Here is a 21,548-nt window from a genome sequence, read left to right as displayed (position 1 = left end):
CTAGACGTTTTACTATCATCTAATGTTATATCATCGCTTTCAGTGTTGTAAATATGGGGTTCAGTCTTTTCTTTCTCGTTAACAATAGTGTTATTGCTATTGGTGTGATCAACGTCCTGTTGCCTATTAGCGCTGACAGTACCGCTATCGCTATCGGCTATCGTTATCATCTTTTCGGCGAGGGTGGAAAACTCCCTCGTCGCTGCATTGAGTGATGCAATCGCCAACTGCATTCCACTGTCTGGGATGCATTTTTGCAGAGGACTGGGACTTCTGCAAATGGCGCTTAGGGTTGTCGTTCCTTTGTTCGTTTCCGGTTTACGCGTTGAGGACAGCACGACCACCAGGTCCTTCAGCAGACGGCCACCCTCGGGGTCTCCCAGTAGATCACCGGTGGAAGACCATTTCCCATTGCCGGCACGGATGCGTTTGCTGCCCGTTTTTTGCACTGTCTGCACTGCAGTTGCACTCACTGATGATGGCGACGAGACGAAATTCACAGCCATGAGGCAACCACACACTTTAGAAATGTTCGAATTTTACACACGCGTGACGTTCAACTTAGTTCCTATATATCCTCTAATATATTGCTCCGATGTTTAAATTCTTTTACTAACGATTAACCAGTCTTTAAAACTCTATCACCGATTCGAAGGAATGGTAATTTTTCCTTCTGGAAAACGATGCAGGCAGTGAGAAGCTATTGCACACAATGAACCCCTGTCTGTCGGCAGAGTTCCGTACCGGAATTTTCCGCAAGCCGAGAACCCCTTTCCACCATGCATTCTGGTTGTTTTCCCTCATACGCATACACTTACATAGTGAACAGGGGTTCTCAGATTGCAATTTGCAATTTGTAAAAGAAAGACGCCGTAGACATCATAAGCATTAGAATTTGATATATTCGATATGTGATTTTAGTTTTAAACTACAAAAATTATATGTAAAACGGGTCAAATGAAATTTGTAATAGATTAATGTATAGTTTTTTTTGTCTCTTAAGAGAAATTTTAAGCACTTCCTACAGTCTTAATATCTTCTCGTTGTAGAGACTAGCTTTTGCAATGCTAACAAATGTAGTTTTTTTTCTACCATTTGTGGATTTTTCAAAATGTTGTAACGAATAGAAATAGGGCAATAATGCACAATATGATAAAACATTAATGTAGAAATTTTACTAATTGGAAAATATGTATTACATTTAAAGATTATTGAACAATTGTAGTAAAATGTGTTGCAAATTTTCCCAAGATTGGTGAATGGGTACAGTAGACGCCCGATAACTGCAACATGTGTCTGTTTCACTTAGTGAATGAAATTCGATAACTGCAATCCCTGACAGGCATCAACAACCCATGAGTTGACATTTAATGAACGTGAAATTCATTCGGCTGTTCATTTGGGCTAACCTGACGCACTATTTTGACGTTTGGTGGTACGATAACTGCTCATTTCTTGCACTTTCCGAACTTGCTGTTGCATTGCATTTAAACCGTTTGCACCGACCGAAAGTCTGCTGTACAAAAGATAATCAGGTACAAACTATGCTGGGTAAGAAAAACTGTCAAAGTGGAAATCATGAAGGTAGCCTTTAAAACCCCTGTTATAAAACTACACATTGCACCAACAGACAGCATTTGTATGTAAACAAAAAAAAATGTAAGACGAGCCTGAAATTCCCGATGGGCGGCAAGCATGCGCACATCTCGCACTCCAAACAACAAACGGGCGGTAAAGGGGTTATATGGGTGTACCTATATAGGTGTTTATGGAAAAACGTGGGAAACGCGCATGTCCGTGCGATTCCGGTTCGTCAAAATAGCGACAAAACGACAACATTGTTGTTTACGTATTGCTCGACTAGGAAGATACCGGTCCGGTCCCGGGATCCCACTAATAGCAAGCAATTCGATGAATGCCTGTGAGCATTTTCTTTGCGGAAGTGCTAGACAGATGATTCGCAATTTGGACTCTCTAAGGTATCAAACTATGGAAGAAAAGATACATATGTATATAACCATTAACCAGATTCTATACCTCTGATCGAAACTTGAGTTCAATGAGTTGAAAATCGAGACTGTATGACATTTTCAAGATCCCATTGAGAAAAGTTTGAGAGAAGATCGGGTATCCAACCCCGCTGAACACCTTGGTCATGGACTGACAGGGAAGGAAGGTGTTTTTTGCAAGCCTGTTCGTCTGTTCTCCAGGAGAAGCGGGCCACAACAGCGTCTGTTCCCCATGTTAGGAGCGGCTAATCAACGTCCAAGTGCCAGTGAAGGACTAAGCTCAACTGTGCACCGAGGTCCTCCAGAAAAATAGGCGATGGGTGTCAGGCCTTGCGAGCCAATCGTTAAATCAACGAGCTTCGAAGAATAAACAAGACAAGAATACGAACTAGATCAATAGCGACGATCCACGTGACGGAAAAGGACTTGCTAAATATTGGAAACTCGGTATGAGAAACTACAGACTACCTGGTGGTGGTCAAATTGCGCTCAAAACTCTGCGTCATCAACAATGTACTGTACAAGCAGCCGTCACGGTACGACATAGAATCAGAGCAACTGAAGCAACCAGATGTCACCTCAACATACGAGCAGAATCTCGAGGGAGCGTTGCCAGACTAGTGCGAGCTTGATGTGCACCCTGTAGAGGACTGGTGAAATACTGCAAAGGACGGCGGTAATGCTGCAGCAAAGAACTCGGCAGAACGTGGAACGTTGTTAACAGAAGCCACAACAGCAGACCCGCATCTTTCGGAAAAAAATACCGCCTGGAAAAAGCGGAGTGTGGAGAAACGGAACTGCTGTATCGTTCTCAAGAAACACGGAAGTTCTACCAGAAGCTCAACGCTTCGCTCAGCGACTTCGTACCACCAGTCGAAATATGCAGGGATAAAAAGGGGGCCTCTAGACGGACGGACGAGAGGTGATCAAAAGCTGGAAGCAGCACTACGATGAGCATCTGAATGGCGTGGAGCACGGGAAACCACGTAGGCACGGGAGACCACACCACGGAAACAGAGGAAGCGAGTACGCAGAGGATGGAAATGTGCCAACCTTCACCCTAAGGGTAGTTGACGATGCCATTCCCTAGCTCAAAACCAACTATGCAGCTTGTAAGGATGGTATCACAGCTAAACTCATCAAGATGGCGCAGAAAATTCCTAGGAAGTTATCAAGAAGGTTTCATCGACAGCCGGTCTACAATGAACCAGATCTTCACTCGAAATGCCTTGAATACCAGGCCCCAACGCATATCATATATTCATCGATTTCAAGTGTCGAATACACAGAGATATCGAACACAGAGGAAGTATTACCGGAGGAATGGATGGAAGGCATCGATGGAGGAATGGATGAGTCCCATCTACAAAAAGGGCGACAAGTTGGATTGCGGGAACTACCGCGCGATCACACTGCTGAGCGCTGCCTACAAGATACTCTCTCAAATTTTATGCCACCGTATATCACCGATTGCAAGAAAGTTCGTGGGGCAATATCATGGATGAACGCGCTACAATGGACCAGATGTTCGCCATCCGTCAGATGTTGCAGAAATGCCGCGAATACAACGTGCCCACACATCACTTGTTCATCGATTTCAAATCGGCGTATGATACAATCGATCGAGAACAGCTATGGCAGATTATGCACGAATACGGATTCCCGGATTAACTGATACGATTGATCAAGGCGACGATGGATCGAGTGATGTGCGTAGTTCGAGTATCAGGGACACACTCGAGTCCCTTCGCATCTCGCAGAGGGTTACGGCAAGGTGATGATCTTTCATACTTGCTGTTCAACATTGCTTTAGAGGGTGTAATTAGGAGAGCGGGGATAAACATGAGTGGAACGATTTTCACGAATTCCGTTCAACTGCTTGGTTTCGCTGATGATATTGATATTATTGCTCGTAAATTTGGGACGATGGCGGAAACGTACATCCGACTAAAGAGTGAAGCCAGGCGAATAGGATTAGTCATTAATGTGTTGAAGACAAAGTACATGATGGCAAAAGGCTCCAGGGAGGAATCACCGCGCCCGCCACCCCGAATTTATATCGACGGTGATGATATCGAGGCGGTCGAAGAATTCGTGTACTTAGGCTCACTGGTGACCGCCGACAACGACAACTGCAGAAATTCAGAGGCGCATTGTGGCAGGAAACCGTGCTTACTTTCGACTCCGCAGAACTCTACGATTGAATAAAGTTCGCCATAACATGAAGTTAACTATCTACAAAACGCTGCACAGTGGCCGAAAGCCGGACAAAACCTCAAAAATTGACTTCAATATTTTATTTATCTAATATTTTTCTTCCAATATAGATACTTCAACTAAGAAAACCCCAAATTTTCAAGTCATTTAGTCATAAATTGAGTCTTGTAGATTTTTTCAAAGTTGAGGTTTGTGTGGAACTTTACCAGGGATTATTGTCTTTATTTTATGAGCTTTCTTCATGACCTCGTTGTAAAACTTAGGAAGATTTGGATAATGTGACAATATTATTGGTGTTTTTGGGTATGAATGACCATGCCATTTCAGGGTTTGTTTGGAATCCAATCACAAAATTATTATGTTTTTACAACATGCAAAAATATTGTCCTTTACGAAATTTTAGAGAAAAACTTCGTATTAAAGAGATCCAGTACTTGTTTAGGAAACATCAGAAAACAACACCGTATCCCGGATCTGACGTACAATTTTGTCTAGTTTTTGGCTATATAGGTCACTGTTTGCGCATTTTTGCACTAAGCGCGAAATTTTTTTTTCTATTATGTCACAATGGAGGCGCATGGTTGTGGAGGAAGTGATATTGTTTGATGTTTATATTTAATCTTAACATAATTCAAATTGACATTACAATACTAACAATTTAATGTAAACCTCATTCTAGTAAGAGACCTTCACTAAGTCAAGTGGTCAGTGGGAGGGGGTGTTTAAAAACTGGATGGCCACAGCTCTAACATTTTTTTTTAATTTATTTTATTTTATTTTTTTTATTATTTTTTTTTTACAGAAAAACACAAGAAGGTGCGTGCTCCAGTTAAAAAGAGTGAGCTGGAGAGAAGGGGAGTGATGACTAAGAATGATTAAGCCTTTATTCACATAGACGCTACCTACATCCCGCATTATTAAAGACCACCAAATATAACTAACTCTTTGATCTTTAAAAATAAAGACGAAAAACAATCGTGAAAAAAATGTAACAATAACTACAAACCATTGCTCATTGGTTTTCTTAAACTGATCGTGTTTTTGAATCCTCTCCTCTAGTTAGAATTGCTCAAAAAGCTTAGAAGCAATCTCTTCAAGAACTTCTATCGTAGTTTCAATATATAGTGGCACAAATTCGTCGACACCTACGCGCTTCTTTTCTACACGCACATCGTTACAGTTTATAGCAGTAGTCATCTATAAAATGCGGAAGGAATACACTAAACGGCGTAAAACACTACGTTAAATATTTTTCTGCGTAAGCGTCGCGATCACCAAGGCAATCTTTAATTATTTTTCTCGTTTTTTTTTTTCAAAAACTTGAAGTTTTTATGTATATTATACATGCATTTTCTTAGAAAACATTTCTACTGAACGGCACACAGAGTGATATAGATTTTGAAAATATTTGCTGGAGCTCTACTGTTTATCAATAATATTACCGATCTCTTATGATCGTTTATCAACAACTCCCTTCAATATTGAGAATACGTATTTCCAATTCTTTATATGGGTATAAGGTTATTTTGGTTGCTTCGTCAAGTGATAACAGAGATCAATGTACATTACAACATGAAAAACCTAAACTCGGACGAGCATATATGAAGTCGTTGAAACGAGATTTATAAAAAGCAGTTCAAATTTTATGCAGTTCACTATATGAGACTATCTGAACCCATTTTAAATCGTTAATTTACCTCCGTGTAACCACCATAAAACTTCACGTGGTCTAGAGAGGGTCCCTGAGAATAGACCACATCTTTTCAGCCAACATTGTGTGTATCTGAATTGATCCATTGACAGAAAACATAGATAATCGAGATTTTCTAATGATTTATATGATTTCAAACATTTTGGACCACCCTAACAGCAAAAAATACACAATTATAAGTAATTTCAATGCCAATACATGATATAGGAACCCTCAAATAGAAAGGTTGATCAAAATCTACGTTCAAAAAACGCATCGTGTTAGCTTATTATCGATAACTTTTTACATGCCTCCCATAATCAGCAGATTTCAAAATTTTGAACCACCCTAATATAGTAAAATCAAAATATATGAATAGTTCCATATCAGAAATAGGTTTAGGACACTTAATTCATCATAATCTATGAATTTTAGCCATTTCGGTTAACATTTGAGGTTTTGTCCGACCTTTGTATGGAGGCCCGCCACTGTGCGCTGATTAGACCGGTCGTCCTCTATGGGTACGCAACGTGGACCCTACGTGCAGAGGACCAACGCGCCCTTGGAGTTTTCGAACGGAAGGTGTTGCTTACCAACTACGGCGGAGTGCAGATGGAAGACGGGATTTGGAGAAGGCGAATGAACCACGAGCTGCATCAGCTGCTCGAGAACCAACCATCGTCCATACCGCGAAAATCTGGAGGCCAAGTGGAGGACGATCTGCGGACCCTATACAGAGTGCGGAACTGGAGACAAACAGCCATGGACCGAGTGGAATGGAGACGGCTACTATGTACAGCAGAGGCCACCCCGGCCTTATCCTGATCGGTAAAGTAAGGTAAGTGAACCACGCAGTAATTTATTTCTAAAAATGCACCGCGATAGAAAAGGCTTGGAAACCTCTGTTCAAAGTAAATCCTCCGCGGATTCCTTCAGGAATTGTTACAAGGATTCGTTTAGGAACTTCTCAAAGAATTCCTTCAGAAATATTTCCAAATTTTCCTACAGGCATTATCCTATGCATTTTTTAAGGAATTACTCTCAAGGATTTCCCAACAAATTTCTCCAAATATTTCTATAAGAATTCTATCAGCAGGAACGCAGCAGAAACACTTTAAAGGCGTCTCTCAAGAATTCTTTCAAAGATTTTGTGTGAATATTGAATATGTATAATGATTTGATCGAGAATTACGCCAAAGACTCATTCTGGAATTCCTTTTACTATTTTTCTTTCCAAAACTTCCTTCATGAATTCCTCCAGGTGTACTTCTGGGAATTCCTGCAAGAATGTTCACTACTTTAGCGTCATTAGACTACTTAACAACATTGCTGAATGCATATTATGGGATAATTATGAATTAAATACATGTCAATTGTACTAAGTACAACAGTTTCTACTATTTGAAAGCCATTAGCTATCTATGTAAGTTAGCTGAAGACATGACCTTTCTTGGTATTTTGATTCATGAGATATAACAATTCAAGCTCGACATTATATCAATACAGGCATACCTCGATAGTACGTACACCACCACTTCGTTTAGTGTACGTACTATCGAAACGTACGTACTATCGAATCAAAAATTTTTATTTCAAATTTCATTTTCAAATCAAAGAATGCTATTTCTAGAACGTCAGGATTGCCAAACAATACATTTGGCCTAAGGGTCCGTTTATTAATTACGTAATTTTGCTCGTTTGGGACCCTATCTTAATTGGAAAAATTTTCTCGTGCTCTGGGGATGCTTCGTAGAGGCATCTCGTCTCTGGGAACTTGTATTGATTTTATTTGAGTTATCTTTTAGAACCACCCAAACTGGTATAGATATAATTAAATCGTTCTAGATCAGTTATATCTTGTTATAGAAACATTCTAGGTGTATTTTCTCCTGCGATATTTATTGCCGTGATATTTTCATAATCTTCTGAATATTGTTCCTTCTTAGACTCTTCCAAGAGTTTATTTTTTTACGAGAAGGGATTCCTAGAGGTATCCAGGAGCTCTTGAAGGAATCCTGGAACTCTTGGAGGAATTCAAGGAAAAAATACTTGATAATTCTTAGAAAGAATCTTGGAATAAATTCATGGAGAAATCCCGGAACGAAACTCCTGTAGCTATTCTGGAAGAAATCCTGGAACTGCCGGAAGTGTTACAGATTTTGGTGACATCTACAATTCTTGGTGAAGTTTCGAAATGAATCTCTGAGAAATCTCTGAAAGAGGCCCTGGAATCTCATTAGGAATCGCAGTAGAAACTCCTGGAAGAATCCCTAAGGAATCCCAGAAAGAATTCCTGGAGAAATCTCGGAGCCAACACCTAGAGGAATTCCGGAACTGAAAGAAACTTGAAGTAATCCCTAAAGCAAGCGAGAAAGCGAAATGTCTTTCTCCGAATCTCAAAATTCGGGTTCACCCAGAAACAATTGAATTGGTTCAGCCTATACGGCAATGCAAGCCGCGGTTGCTAAAGAATTTTTTTGACGTTTTTTGACCTTCTTGTTTACGTTTCGGACTTCAAGAGATTTCTTCCAGAATTTCTCAAGGAGTCCCCGGAATCTTCCAGGCTTTCATCCGAGATTCTCTGAAAAGTTTATTTTAGGATGTCTCTGGATTTACTTTTTTGGGCTTCCAGATGGTATTCCTGGAAATTCTAGCAACATCACCAAGAATTTCTCTAGGAGTTCTTTCGGAAATTGTATCAGAAATTCTTACCGAGATTCCTTCGAAAACTACAGGGGATAGACAAAATGATCGGGACAGGCAAAATTATCACTTTCCAAAAAATGTTCAACTAGCTGTAACTTTTCAAAAAGTGCATCAAATATTCCCAATTTTCTACTGTAAGTTCTTCAACTAGTTGTGTATCAGTGGACAAAATTTGGAAAAGATCGGATAATTCTTCACGAAGTTATAGAGATTCTTGGAAAAGATAAAATTATCCGATAGCCAACTTTGAGCTGTTATATCTCTGGATTCAATGAACTGATTGCAATGAAATTTTGACAATTCATGACTTAAATAATAAACTCTGGAAAGCATTTAAAATAACTTGAAATTTTTAACAAGCGAAAAAGTTATAGCGATTTAAATTTTTTCGCGATTTTTTAGTAAATTGGTCTATTTTTAATATGCATCCCATTACTTTTTCAACTTATTGGCGTCTATGTTGCTACTTTCCTTCAAAACGCATTTATATATAAGTCAATTAGAGAGAAACTAAATGAACTATAATTTGCATCATGAATTTTGAAACGATGTTGATGTTTTGGATAATTTGGTATTCATAAGAAAAATAATCTAATCGTTATAATTTTCTTCCGTGTTAAGAATATTAAGTTAAGTCAATGGTTTTTCATAGCTCATTATATAAGTCATAAATGGTCAAAATTTCATTGCATTTGGTTAATTGAATCCGGAGATATAACAGCTCAAAGTTGGCTATCAGATAATTTTACCTTTTTCAAAAATCTTTATAACTTCGTGAAGAATTGTACGATCTTTTCCAAATTTTGTCCACTGATACACACCTAGTTGAAGAACTTACAGTAAAAATTTGAGAATAGTTGATGCACTTTTCGAAAAGTTACAGCTAATTGAACATTTTTTGAGAAGTGAAAATTTTGCCTGTCCTGATCATTTTGACTATCCCCTGTACTTGCAACAATCCGTAAGGATTTATTCCTGAAATTTCATACGAGATTCTTCCCGGAGTATCTACTGGGAATTATTCAGGAACTCCTTCTGAAACTTTTCCAGAAATCCTACAAGATCCCTGGCAAGAACTTCATTCAGTATTCCTCTAAAAACTTCTCCGAGATCCCTCCAGGAACTTCTTCGGTTTTTTTTGGGAGCTACTTCTGATTCAAGTATTCCTTCTGGGATTCCTACAATAATTTCACCAGGTAATCTTTCTGGGATTTTCCAGGATTCTTTCGAAAATTCCTCCGGGAATTTCTTCTGGGTGACTGTCAGGAATTACTTTTCAGGAAGTTCTTTCGGGAATCCTCTTAGAGCTTCTTCTAGGAATTCTTTCAGAAACTGATTGCGGGATTTCTTCGAGAACTCTTTCCAAGAATCATCTAGGGCAGTGGTCCTCAGGCCCATTTTTTCAACTGCTCGTATTGCAACACCTGGGTCGATTTGTGAAACATTCAACACGTTGTTCTTGATTATTTCTGGACTAGAACAGCTTCCGTCAGAAACATTCCAAGGAATTCTACGGCAACATAGAGAACTGAACATCACGTGCGGCCCGCGGGCCGCACTTCGATGATCGCGAACTTAGGGACTCTTTTTTGGTTTCTACCAAGAGCTCCGTCAGGAATTCCTGCAGACCCTTCTGGAATTCTTTCAGATGTTTGTAATGGAAATCCTGCTGGAGTTTCTTATGATCTTTTTGGAGTATTTTGTTTATGGAATTCCTCAAGTAGTTCCTGTAGGATTTTCTTGAATTAACACAGGTAAAAACAACTTAGTTATAGCTCCCTCAAGAATCACATAAATCCTAGAGGGATTCCAGAATAAGTTTGTGGAGAAACCACGGATCCTTCAAGAAAAAATACTAAGGTAATTAAATTCAACCACTCATGATAAGCTGGCGATTTTTTTTTAATCCGAGAGCTGACGCTTTTTTTTTAACCTGAATCGTAAACAACAAAGCCACGAAACGTCAAAATTTAAGAACATTTTCCTTAGCAACCGCGGCTTGCAGTGCCCTACGGTACTCAAAGTTGTTTGAATTTCCAAATTCATGGAAAACTGTCAAATATTTTATACGTATCGCGAAAAAAAAACGTTAATTATTGGAAAACGAAAAAAAAAATAACAAGTGAGTGGACTGAAATCGATGGTTTGGATAAGTAACTTGATGGGTTTGATTCATGTTTTGGAGTGAGACGCTGAGAAATTTTGTTGAATTAAGTTGAACACATTAAACTGAATTATCATGTGCCTTTTTATTTTATTACAACGTTCTATTGGTAAAGAAAGCGATTAGTTAATAACTGTGCAAGGGCTTATAGACCACTAAGCTGAGAAGCAGTCCTCCCCAGTTGGGATGTAACGCCAGAATGATGATGTCAGATATCATGACTAGCAGAAAAGCGAAGAATACTGCAATCATTACATCAAACGTATTCGTTCATGCCTTTCATTCCGCTACATTTAAAAACTGTTTTATGAAAATCCGTGTTATAGGAGTCTTCATAACACAAACTCATAGTATCAGAGTAAAACAAGAATCAACACTTTCCTTCGAAATTTACAGAAAACCGACACACACTCAACGCACTATTCCACATTCATCAAATCACTCACATCAACACAAAATTGCATCCTTCAATCACATGATACACCGAATGCAGACACTTCCACTTAGTGAAACAGGAAAAACGAAAGAACTTAATTACATTTTCGAAACAGCACAGTTGAACGGTTACACAAAACAAACAATACAACAGATCATCAACAAAAAGACACAACAACAATACAGACGTTCTTTGACTACACTGACACGGACAGAACCTACACTTAAACGGATAATTGTGAACTACAACAATGACACCAAAAAACTCCGACCAATTCTCAGAAAGTTTGGTTTTGAATTAGTTTTCACAAGCAAAGCTAACCAACTTCAAACTCTCTTAGGATCTACGAAAGACCCGTTGGACAACTTAACAAAATCTGGTGTTTACAAAGTAACATGTAATCACTGTGACAAAATATACATAGGACAAACAAAACGCACACTCAACACACGATTCAAAGAACACATAACGGAAGTATCAAAAGTACACAAAGATACAGACAAGGGACTCATTCATCATTTTAAATCTAAAGTTGCTGAACATATTTTCAATGAAGGACATTTTTTGAATACTTCAAATATTAAACTCTTACGACACATTACAAACCCATGGAAACTTGATGTTGCAGAAAGTTTAGAAATTTACAAACAAAACAAAAAAAAACTACTTAACAAGGATCAGGGCAATGGGTACACGTGGCTGTTTAAATTTTTACCTAACACACACAAAACATTACACAATACACAAAACACAAATTGACTACCTACCAAATCGGCAGGAAAAAATAACACAACAAACACCAATTGACTACCTACCAAATCGGTAGGAATTTTCCTAGCTTTAGGTATCTTATTGACACCCTGTTTTCTAACAGGTAGATACACCTTTTTTTTACAAATCTGTACCTACAATTTTGTACCTACAATTTTGTACCTACATTTTTATACCTACACTTTTACCCACATACGTACCTACACATACACTCCTAGTATAAATACCACAACGAATGCGAGGTTTTCTTCAGTCGAGCACTTGACACTGAAGAAGTCTGTAAGTCACAGACGAAATAGGCCTATCTGTCTGAAGATAAGCACAGTAGTAGAATTAAAAGGAATTTGCTCGTCCTTTCTAGTTTTTCTTTAAAAGAGTTATTCATTTTTTATTTTCTTTTGCAAAAGTAAAGTATTAGTGAAGTGTTTTTAAATTAAACTAGAGTCTGAAGTAAATTTTGGTGTACGTACTATCGAGGCAAAATGTACGTACTATCGAGGTACGCTGTACCAACAAAAAGATTGGCAAGAAGGTAAGAACATGTTATATTCTCATTCAATGCAATGGGTCCACGGTCCACTCATTCCATTATAAACAATATTTCTATGGAACAATGCCAAAATCTTTGCTCGCGATTTCTTTTTCAGTTTTCAGGTTTTTTATATCCTTTTCTTCTATACAAAGGAAACGAACTCGAGTAAGCCCTGCTTCTTGATTGGTGCCACCAACATTGAGACATTATAGGGTTTGATGGGCCGTGGGGTAAAATGAGTTACTGGTTTGAGGGGATAAAGATAAACCTATTATTTTTTAGGCATGAGTATACTTATAACTAACGTGTGAAAATAACATTATGAATTCCTCATTAGACGGGCTTTCATTTACATGTTGGTTTCCCTTCAACCATTTTTCTGCATTTTAATCAAATTTCAGCGCTTTTAAAACATGATTTCGAATATGAAAACGAGTATGGCGTTAAATGACCTTGTAAGATTCCGTAGTAGAGCATAAGCATCATCAACCAAGCGTCTCCATTGTTTGTCAAATTTCACGAAAGCGCATGATTGATAACAAAATCGCCAGAAAACTTTAGAAGCAATAGGTAAATTAGAAAAACGGAAAATTGTCAATTTAGATAGGATATGATAAAAGAGTTATGAAAGGTTTACCTGCCAGGTTTCTACAGTGATTAATGATATGTAACATATGAGCAATCAAGGTTATCAAGATTATAATCAGCGGATGCCTACATTCTGGTACGTTTCTATACGTTGAACCAGTTTACCCCATGGATGCATTTTTTTTAACTATGTTGCAATACCCAATTTCCCCCGCCCCATTCAGTGAGACTTCCAATTTCGATCAGCCGCTTGCTAACCTGTGGTAAGGGTGGGTGGTGGTAGTTCTGGCTGACTCTACCGCCAGGCCGCCGCGCAGCGTCGGTACCGTTGTTTTGTTGGCATCAGACAATCAGGTTAACGACCGACGACGACGCCCGGGATACGGATGTCGCGTCTTTTTTGCACCGCTACAATAGGGTCCCGGGTGCATCGCGTAGGTATTGCATCCAACCGCATCAACAACCAGCAACGGTGTGTAGATAGGCCGATGCGAAGAGACAAATGAGAAACACTTGTAGAGATATAGATGTGTTTGGGACGCATAGATTCGTGAAGAAACACACTTCACACCGTGAGAGCTTTGTTCATGATAGTGATGATTTTATGATTCTCTACACACGTCAAGCTCTAATAGGATGTTGCGTTTCAAAACTGCAAACATCAAACAATCCCTTATACAACATGCAAGTGTTAATTTAGGTTCAGCAGTGCTGTTAAATATCATGAATTTCTTGTGTTTAACTTTGACAATACTGCTAATATCAAGCTTCTCATCTGTTTCGGTGACTTTTTTCGATTATTATGTGATAGTTATAATAGAAACTCAGGTTTTCGACAATTAAATCGTTGAGGATGTTTTTGATAATCACTCTCTTTCGTGAATTACTGTCAATTGTTAAGTATTCTTATTACCATAATTGATATAATTGGAACAAACAACATCTCTATGAATGGTTTTTAGGGGTCTGGTGTCAACAAAAACTGGCAGGATTCATGCTCATGTTTCAGTAAACAATTGCAATATGGGAATTGTTATTTCTTTTCAGCGATTATACAGTTCGATATAAAGTAGAAACGCATGTAATTGTTTGGGTGCACTTACCTTAACGGTATTGTTGTTTTGGCAGCATGTGGCTTTGATACAATTACTTTCGTCAGTAGTTGGGCAGTCTAGAGCACAGCAGTCCTGTGTGGCACTGCCGTTCAAGCTGGTCGAGATTCCATCGGATCCTGTATAGAAATGGAAGAAAAAATGAAGTTTCAGTAATAAAGATAGGCTAGCATTTTTATATCAATCAAAAAATAGGTACGGATTTTCAATCTACTCACCCGAATAGCTGTTCAGTGCTTCAATTTCGACAAACTCCGGCTGGATCGTGGTCGAGTGGATGCCTTCGTTGTGGAAAAACTCCTTCACCTTCTCGGCGATCTTCATGTACTCGGACAGGTTCCGGCAGCGGATGTGAGCGGATGCGATAATCCTATCGCCGGCCAGCTGCCACACGTGGAACTCGTGCACCGCCAGCACACCGTCCACCTTTTCCAGCAGGCGCCGCTGGATGGCATCGACCTGGATGTGGGTCGGCACGGTTTGCAGCAGAATGAGCGCCGATTCTCGTAGAAGTGGCCACACCGAGTTCAGGATAAGCACTACCAACAGGATGGACAGGGCCGGGTCCATGTACAGCTTGTACTCCCATTCGGTGAAGCGGACGACCTAGTTCGAAGAGCAGTTTAGATTAATTCGCGATAAATTCGTGGACGACATAAATTGTCTACAAAATCATTTTGATGTTCAAGTAAAAGTGGAAAGCATTAATAACTTATTATTCCTGAGGCCATGATGGAAGACCAATACTTTAATCGAAAGAAAATTTAACCCTTGAGAAAACAATGAAAAGGTTGAACATAAAATTAAAACTCAAAGACAACAAGTTAATACCGGCCTGGATTCAGCCAGCGAGAATTACTCCGTTCAAAACCAATCAATCAAGATTGATCATCATCAATACCGACGAGGCGGTGACGAACGACACGCGGTTTATTGGAACTTACCAGCGCACTGATTATCACAATCACGCTGCCGAGAGCGTCGCTGAGCACGTGCAGGAATGCGCCTCGCATATTCATCTGGGATGAGTCGTGCGAGTGACCATGGTGGGAAGTCTTTTTCGGTGGAGGATTGCCATTCTGTGGAGCGAAATCGACGAAGGAGAATACGCATTAGGTATAAATCAACGCCCAAGGCCCAAATTTGCCAAGTGGCGGTAGTGGCACTAACTAAAGAACTAACCTGATACATGAATGATTTATTCTCATTGTCGTCCGAGTTGGCCACATGGGTCAGATTGTTGTGGGAACCCAGGCCATGCTGATGGGACATTCCACCGTGCGAGTGCATGTGCCCGCCTCCGTGTTCTAAGAGGAAGAGAGGTACATATGTAATGTATGGTAGTGGTGGCGGGTCATAAATAACTGTATTGCTCGGTTCGATTGAAAACTTACTGTGCAGCAAGCATAGTCCCAATAGGTTGACTAGCAGTCCGAGGACACCAACCCAGATCAGCAGCTCCGGTTCGTGTATGTGTTCCACTTCAATAAATCTGCGAACAAAAAAAAAAAAGAGAATCCGTGTCAATTCTGTCGTATAATTCGTTCTTTGTAACACTATGTGTAGCATGATTGACCGTTGTGCATCCATGTAGCATATGTTGAGAAACCTTGGGTGAGACAGGGCCGGATTAACAAATGTGGTGGCCCTGGGCCGGAGTGTTGTAGGGACCCTTTATATAGAGGATATATGTTTTCCCATATAACAAGAACAAAAATCAAAAAGTAATTAATGATTCCTGAAAAACCTAATAATGAAGGTCAATGCAGTTGTGGAAGGAATATAGAACAATAAACAGAGCTGTGATAAATGTAGATATCCACTAAATTTATTCATAAAAGATTTGAAATTCTAGCGTGAAAACAACAATAAAAGAAATTTATAAAAAAATGAAAAAAAAACTTTTAGTGGAAATTTATGATAACGTTCATAGAGAAAATGCAAATAGAATTTTTGCTAAAATTTTCGAGACGTTTCAAGTAAAATTCCCTTTTGATTGTGCTGTCATTTTTGCGAAATCGAAAGAGAATTTCTAGAAGATCTCTGCTGCAATCTCTGGAGAAGTTGATGTTTTATCACCATAAAAAATGAACATTCAACAAAAACTTGTTCTAACGCAACTGCTAGGGGAAGTTATGGCGAACTCCCAAAAGAATTTCCACAAAATCCTTAAATCAAAAAGCCAATTTCAGGGTAAATTCTAATAAAAAATGTTAAAGAAATTTTGGCGGGAATCCATGATAAGTTCCTGAGAGATTTTTTGACTTCATTTCAAATAAAATGTGAGGTTCTCGGATTTCAATAAGTCGTAAGCTCTCTTAGTAAAATCAGACTAAAGAGTTTCAAAAAATACTTATAAATAAATAAAATCAATTGGGTATTTCTTCCAAGAACTCTGTTGGAAAATTATCCAAAATGTTTTCAAATACGTTAGAAAAAAAAAAACAAATTTAGCCGGAACTTTTGACTCTTTTATTTATAGAGTTTACAGTTCCTATAGAATTCAGTCTAAGCTTTACTTCACGATTTTCAGTAAGTTATTTTGAGGAATTACACAAATAAAAATAAATGGTAATCCATTTTGCAGGAAACATAACTGGACAAATAGTAGCAGTGTTTCTTAAAAAAAAATTCACATATCATCACATATCACATACATCTGTCTTGCAAGTAGGCAGTAATGTGAAGTTCTTATGACAACAAAAATCAAATCGAGAGGAGTATCTTGCACTAATTCCTTTTTCTTGCTTCACATTTTTTTCGTGAAGTGAAATTTGGTGGTGCCCCTAAAATGTGGGGGCCCGGAGCCCTAGCCCCCCCTTAAATACGTCACTGGGTGAGCGCGACCAGATTACGACTGGGTAGCGTTATTAAGATTTGCGTCATCATGGGTATACATACTAAGTTATGACGTGAAACTTCTACTTGTATGGAAACCACGTGTAAGGAAATTCATACAATAGAGAAAAGTGGGGCAAAAGTTCGAGTGGAGCAAGAGTTTCTTTTGAAGTTTTTGAGCTCAATTCAAATTATTTCGTTCGGGTGTCATGGGTGTTCGAAGCATTTTTGAAAAAGAGTCTTTCACTCCAAAAATTATGAAAAATGATCAATATTTCGAAAAGTTATGACAAAATGTTGGTTTTTTGATCAACAAATTGTAATATGCGATGGTCTTTCCAACGTATGGAATGGAATTGTAATGAAATCGAATTCGAATGCTTTGTTCGACGACGAAAACCAAGACCACCAGCGATAGATGGAGCCACATGAATGGGTGAGCTCGTTTCTTACCATTATTTACTTCAAAATTTAAAGAGTTAACAATGACATATTTTTTTGTTATTATTATTGATATTTTTTTCTGTTTAGTTTAATTTTTATATTTAAGGCACACTTTGATAAGTTCATTACTTCAAGTAACGGAATTTACTCCTAATCAAGTTTCTATGTAAAGAAGATTAAGCTCTGAGATTAAACAGAGTTTATAAACAAGATTATGATGTTAAATTGCGATTAGATGCAGTGACTTAGTTTCACAAAATTTCGCCCTAACAGAAAAGTGAAAAACTACTTCCAGTGTTACAACTTATAGCTGGAGCGAGACGCAAAAAAAATCCCATTCCAAGGCTCGAACCTTGAATCTTCACATCGAATGTCTCATGCTCAACTATATCTGCCCCATTTTGAAATTGATGAAAATCAGACAAAGAAGTGTAATGACGTTTTGTTCATGGGTAACTTATTTTAATTCGTGCCGGCAAGTCTGTGCGATTTTTAGTCTCAACGTGGCAAACTTTTGAATTTTATGAATTTTACATGATATGTCATGTAAACTTCTGTGATATCCCACGCTCCAATCATGTGCATCATATGTCACAGAATTTGACACTCGTTTTTCGATCTGTGTGCGATTAGCGTCCCCAAGCGTATAAATGTACCATGCCATTGGGTGAGGGTTCGATTCCCGCTCCGAGTGATCAAACTTTTCGCAAGAAATGTTTCTTCCTCGTATCCACGGGTGCTCGTAATGTGTGTCGTGTTCGTTGTCTAGTGTCAAGTTTCGTTCAGTCTGTACCTACAGCCTCTGGCTGAAAACGGTGTCCGTGTCTTTTAAAACCATGTAAATTTACATGTTTTTTTTTTATTAAAATTAAAATGTTGTAGTTTTTTCTTGATTTTTTTAACGAAAATTGTTGAATAACTTTAAAATACGCAATTTAAATCTCGTAGTGTCTTCGGATCTAACTTTATTTAAACGGTATTTTCGGAGAAATTTTTTGGATAAAGGAGTACATTTTCGTGAAAATTCTCGTAAAAACACAAAATCGATTTGATACATTTCTGAACTTTTATCAATTTAGCTCCTTTTTGGACTGAAGACTAGTTTTTGGATGTGGGTTGACAAGGAAAGATCAAAAAAGTGAACAAGTTTAGTGTATATTGATCCATTGACAGATAGTATCACCAACCAACTCCTAGATCGACAATGATTACCATTTCTTACAAATCTACCCTTTCCTGTGACAAACGTGGAGATGAAGCGATTCTCGGTCTCTATAATGCAATGATAATAATAATACACCCGAGCGAACCTCCATTTAGGTAACGAGTCGGGACTGCCAGAGGCTCGCCGGTGAATTCCACAGAAATTTCATGTGGGTTTCAGAGGCGTTTCAAAGCGTTTCAATGCGTTCCAGGGCGTTTCAAGGCATTTCAGAAGGTTTCCGATGAATTTGAGGGGGTTCGAAACGCTCGCATGTGAATTTCGCGAAAGTTTCCTGAGGGTTTCAGAGACGTTTCAATGCGTTTCAGGGCGCTTCAGGAGGTTTCACATAGGTTTTAGGGGGCTTCAGAGGCTCTCAGGTGAATTTCACGGAGGTATCATGGGGGTTTCAAAGGCGTTTCAAAGTGTTTCAAGGCGTTTCAATGCGTTTCAGGGAGTTTCAGGAGGTTTCACAGGGGCTTTAGGGGGCTTCAGAGGCTCTCAGGTGAATTTCTCGGAGGTTTTAAAGGGGGTTTTAAGGCGTTTCAAAGCGTTCAAGGAGAGTTATAGGGGGCTTCTGAGGCTCTCAGGTGAATTTTACGTAGGTTTCATAGGGGTTTCAGAAGCGTTTCAAGGCGTTTCAAAGCGTTTCAGGGCATTTCAGAAGGTTTCACAGGGGGTTTAGGGGGCTTCAGAGGCTCTCAGTGTAGTTTTACCGAGGTTTTATAGGGATTTTAGAGGCGTTTCAGAGCGTTTCAAAGCGTTTTAAAACGATTCAAGTGTTTTAATGCGTTTCAGGGCGTCTCAGAATGTTTAGGAGGGTTTTAAGTATGAACTTCATTCATAATGCTCTAATTGATCACTGATTACACTTGTAGTTCAGATGGCCTTAACTCCAGGGAGTTCTCAGATATTCCTATCCAATCATAGAACCCACCACTTGATAGAACATAGATGCGTGGAGCTGTGTGAGTATAAACCTCATTCTTAATGCTCTTAAATACAACTAGTAGCCATCGTAGATTCGATGACCTATACTCAAGGGATTTTTTGGAGAACCTTAAAGAATCAATGGAAGATTCGATGACCCATACGCAAGGAAGTTCTTGGAGATCCTCAAACTAACAACGAACTCACCACTTAACAACACATAGCAACATGAACACAGCCATAACATAAATTCCATACATAGTGCTTAGTTTTATTTTTTGTTAGTTTTGTTTTTTGAATACCATCATTGGGACAATACTTGTCTGTTGATGAGAACTTATAAATACATAAAATAATGCTCCAATTGATCACTGATTACGCTTATAGATCAGATGGCACAAACTCCAAGGATACTCGGATACTCTTAAACATTTAACCCTTAAACACTCCGTAAATGTCCCTATACTCTTAATTCTGCTTTTTTTCCCGTAAACCAACTTTATTTGTATTCCTGAGGACTCCAATTGCTCTGAATGAACACAATCAAATTCTATTTAGGTAACGTTACCTAAATGAAGGGACCTAAATTTCATTAACAAATGCTTGATCACAAAAAAACTACTTTTTAATGTTTCTCGTTTTAATGTGAGAACACCGAAACTAGTATCTGTAAAATCTGTTGAAATTATTCTTGTTGGTCTCTGCACTAACTGTTTCTTCAGTATGATAGTCTCATTTGCCACTTTACGTACGACAAATCAAACAGCACATAATTGGCGATCTGCATTGTTCCCATCAAACTATTGTATGGCATACACCCATTCTTCAGCAATAGCGCTATGTAGTACTCACCGTTTACAGGCTTCTATCGTTATGCTAAAGCAAAGCGCTACCAGGAATACTGCATTGACCAGCGCTCCAAGCACTTCCGCTCTGGCCCAGCCGAACGTGTTTTTGGACCATTTCTTTGGTGACATCTGGGCGAAAACGAGAGAGGAAACAGACATTCATTGATGTGCAAATAGGTATACTATTGAGGGGGTATCATGCTACATTGCTGTCGTCAATCATTATACGTACAGTACTGAACAAAATAAAGGTTTGGATTTCTGCTTCTTCAATCGATCGATAAAAGCATGTAATTTTTACTGCAGACTGAATATGACTTAAATTTGGATGTACATTAATTTCACAATTTGTAAAACAATGTGATAGATGGTAATGAGGATGGTAATAGATAGAAACATTTATTCAAGAACATCTTTCATAACTGAATCATCTAAAAGATTCAATTTGTGCATCTTGGTTTCATTTTCGTCATACCCAATCTTGAATAACAAATTTAACCACTTAACTGATTTGAATTTCCAATTTATGCTTTACTGTGTCCAGCACTGTGTTGAAGTGACCGACGAATGGACTTATTGACGCGGAAGCCAGTATTGGGCAAACACACTCACCTTAATTGATAGGAAGGAGATCACAAGGGCGGCAATGTCACCCAGCATGTGAAAACTGTCGGCCACCAGGGCCATCGAGTTGGTGAGATATCCGACGACGATTTCGACGAAGAAGAAGAACACCGTCAGGGTCATCACAGTGAGCAGGCGGCACTTCTTTCCGCTGAATTTGGCCATTTTTGCAGATTGGTTATCTGGTTGTCGGGTGGCTACTTAGTTAAAACTATATATATTTACTAGGTATAATCAGTTCGCTCAGCGAACCTACGCGACACTACACACTAAACGTACGTACGAAAATAAACTAATTTGTCGTTAAGTAAACTAACTACTGAACTGGTGTGATTGTTGCTTGTCGGTCGGTCACGGTGGTGAAGATTGGAGCCCTGGAAATACAAATAAGAGATAAGAGAAGAGAACAAGTTAGGATTATTTCTGAAAGGGTTTTTT

At 38.8% G+C, this 21,548-nt stretch overlaps 1 protein-coding gene across 17 annotated transcripts in view; it reads right to left on the bottom strand.

The window, feature by feature from the left end:
* Positions 1-21,548, bottom strand: part of LOC109403644 (proton-coupled zinc antiporter SLC30A1) — a 117,280-nt gene that overhangs the window by 31,759 nt on the left and 63,973 nt on the right. For 15 of the 17 annotated variants that reach the window (XM_062853328.1, XM_062853330.1, XM_062853329.1 and 12 more), the window contains 7 exons: positions 21,099-21,484; positions 20,491-20,615; positions 15,620-15,717; positions 15,408-15,532; positions 15,170-15,304; positions 14,444-14,831; positions 14,217-14,344 (listed from right to left, as the gene is read on the bottom strand). In XM_062853328.1, coding sequence (XP_062709312.1) covers positions 14,217-14,344; positions 14,444-14,831; positions 15,170-15,304; positions 15,408-15,532; positions 15,620-15,717; positions 20,491-20,615; positions 21,099-21,275 — 1,176 coding nt within the window. In that variant the 5' untranslated portion in view covers positions 21,276-21,484. The remainder of the gene's footprint in view (positions 1-14,216; positions 14,345-14,443; positions 14,832-15,169; positions 15,305-15,407; positions 15,533-15,619; positions 15,718-20,490; positions 20,616-21,098; positions 21,485-21,548) is intronic. The other 2 variants (XM_062853327.1, XM_062853342.1) reach the window with 2 other exon arrangements.

The sequence above is a fragment of the Aedes albopictus genome, chromosome 2 (assembly GCF_035046485.1).
Source record: "Aedes albopictus strain Foshan chromosome 2, AalbF5, whole genome shotgun sequence".
Classification (NCBI taxonomy): Eukaryota; Metazoa; Arthropoda; class Insecta; order Diptera; family Culicidae; genus Aedes; species Aedes albopictus.
The sequence above is the reverse complement of the archived record's forward strand: the minus strand, read 5'-3'. Positions and strand labels throughout refer to the sequence as shown.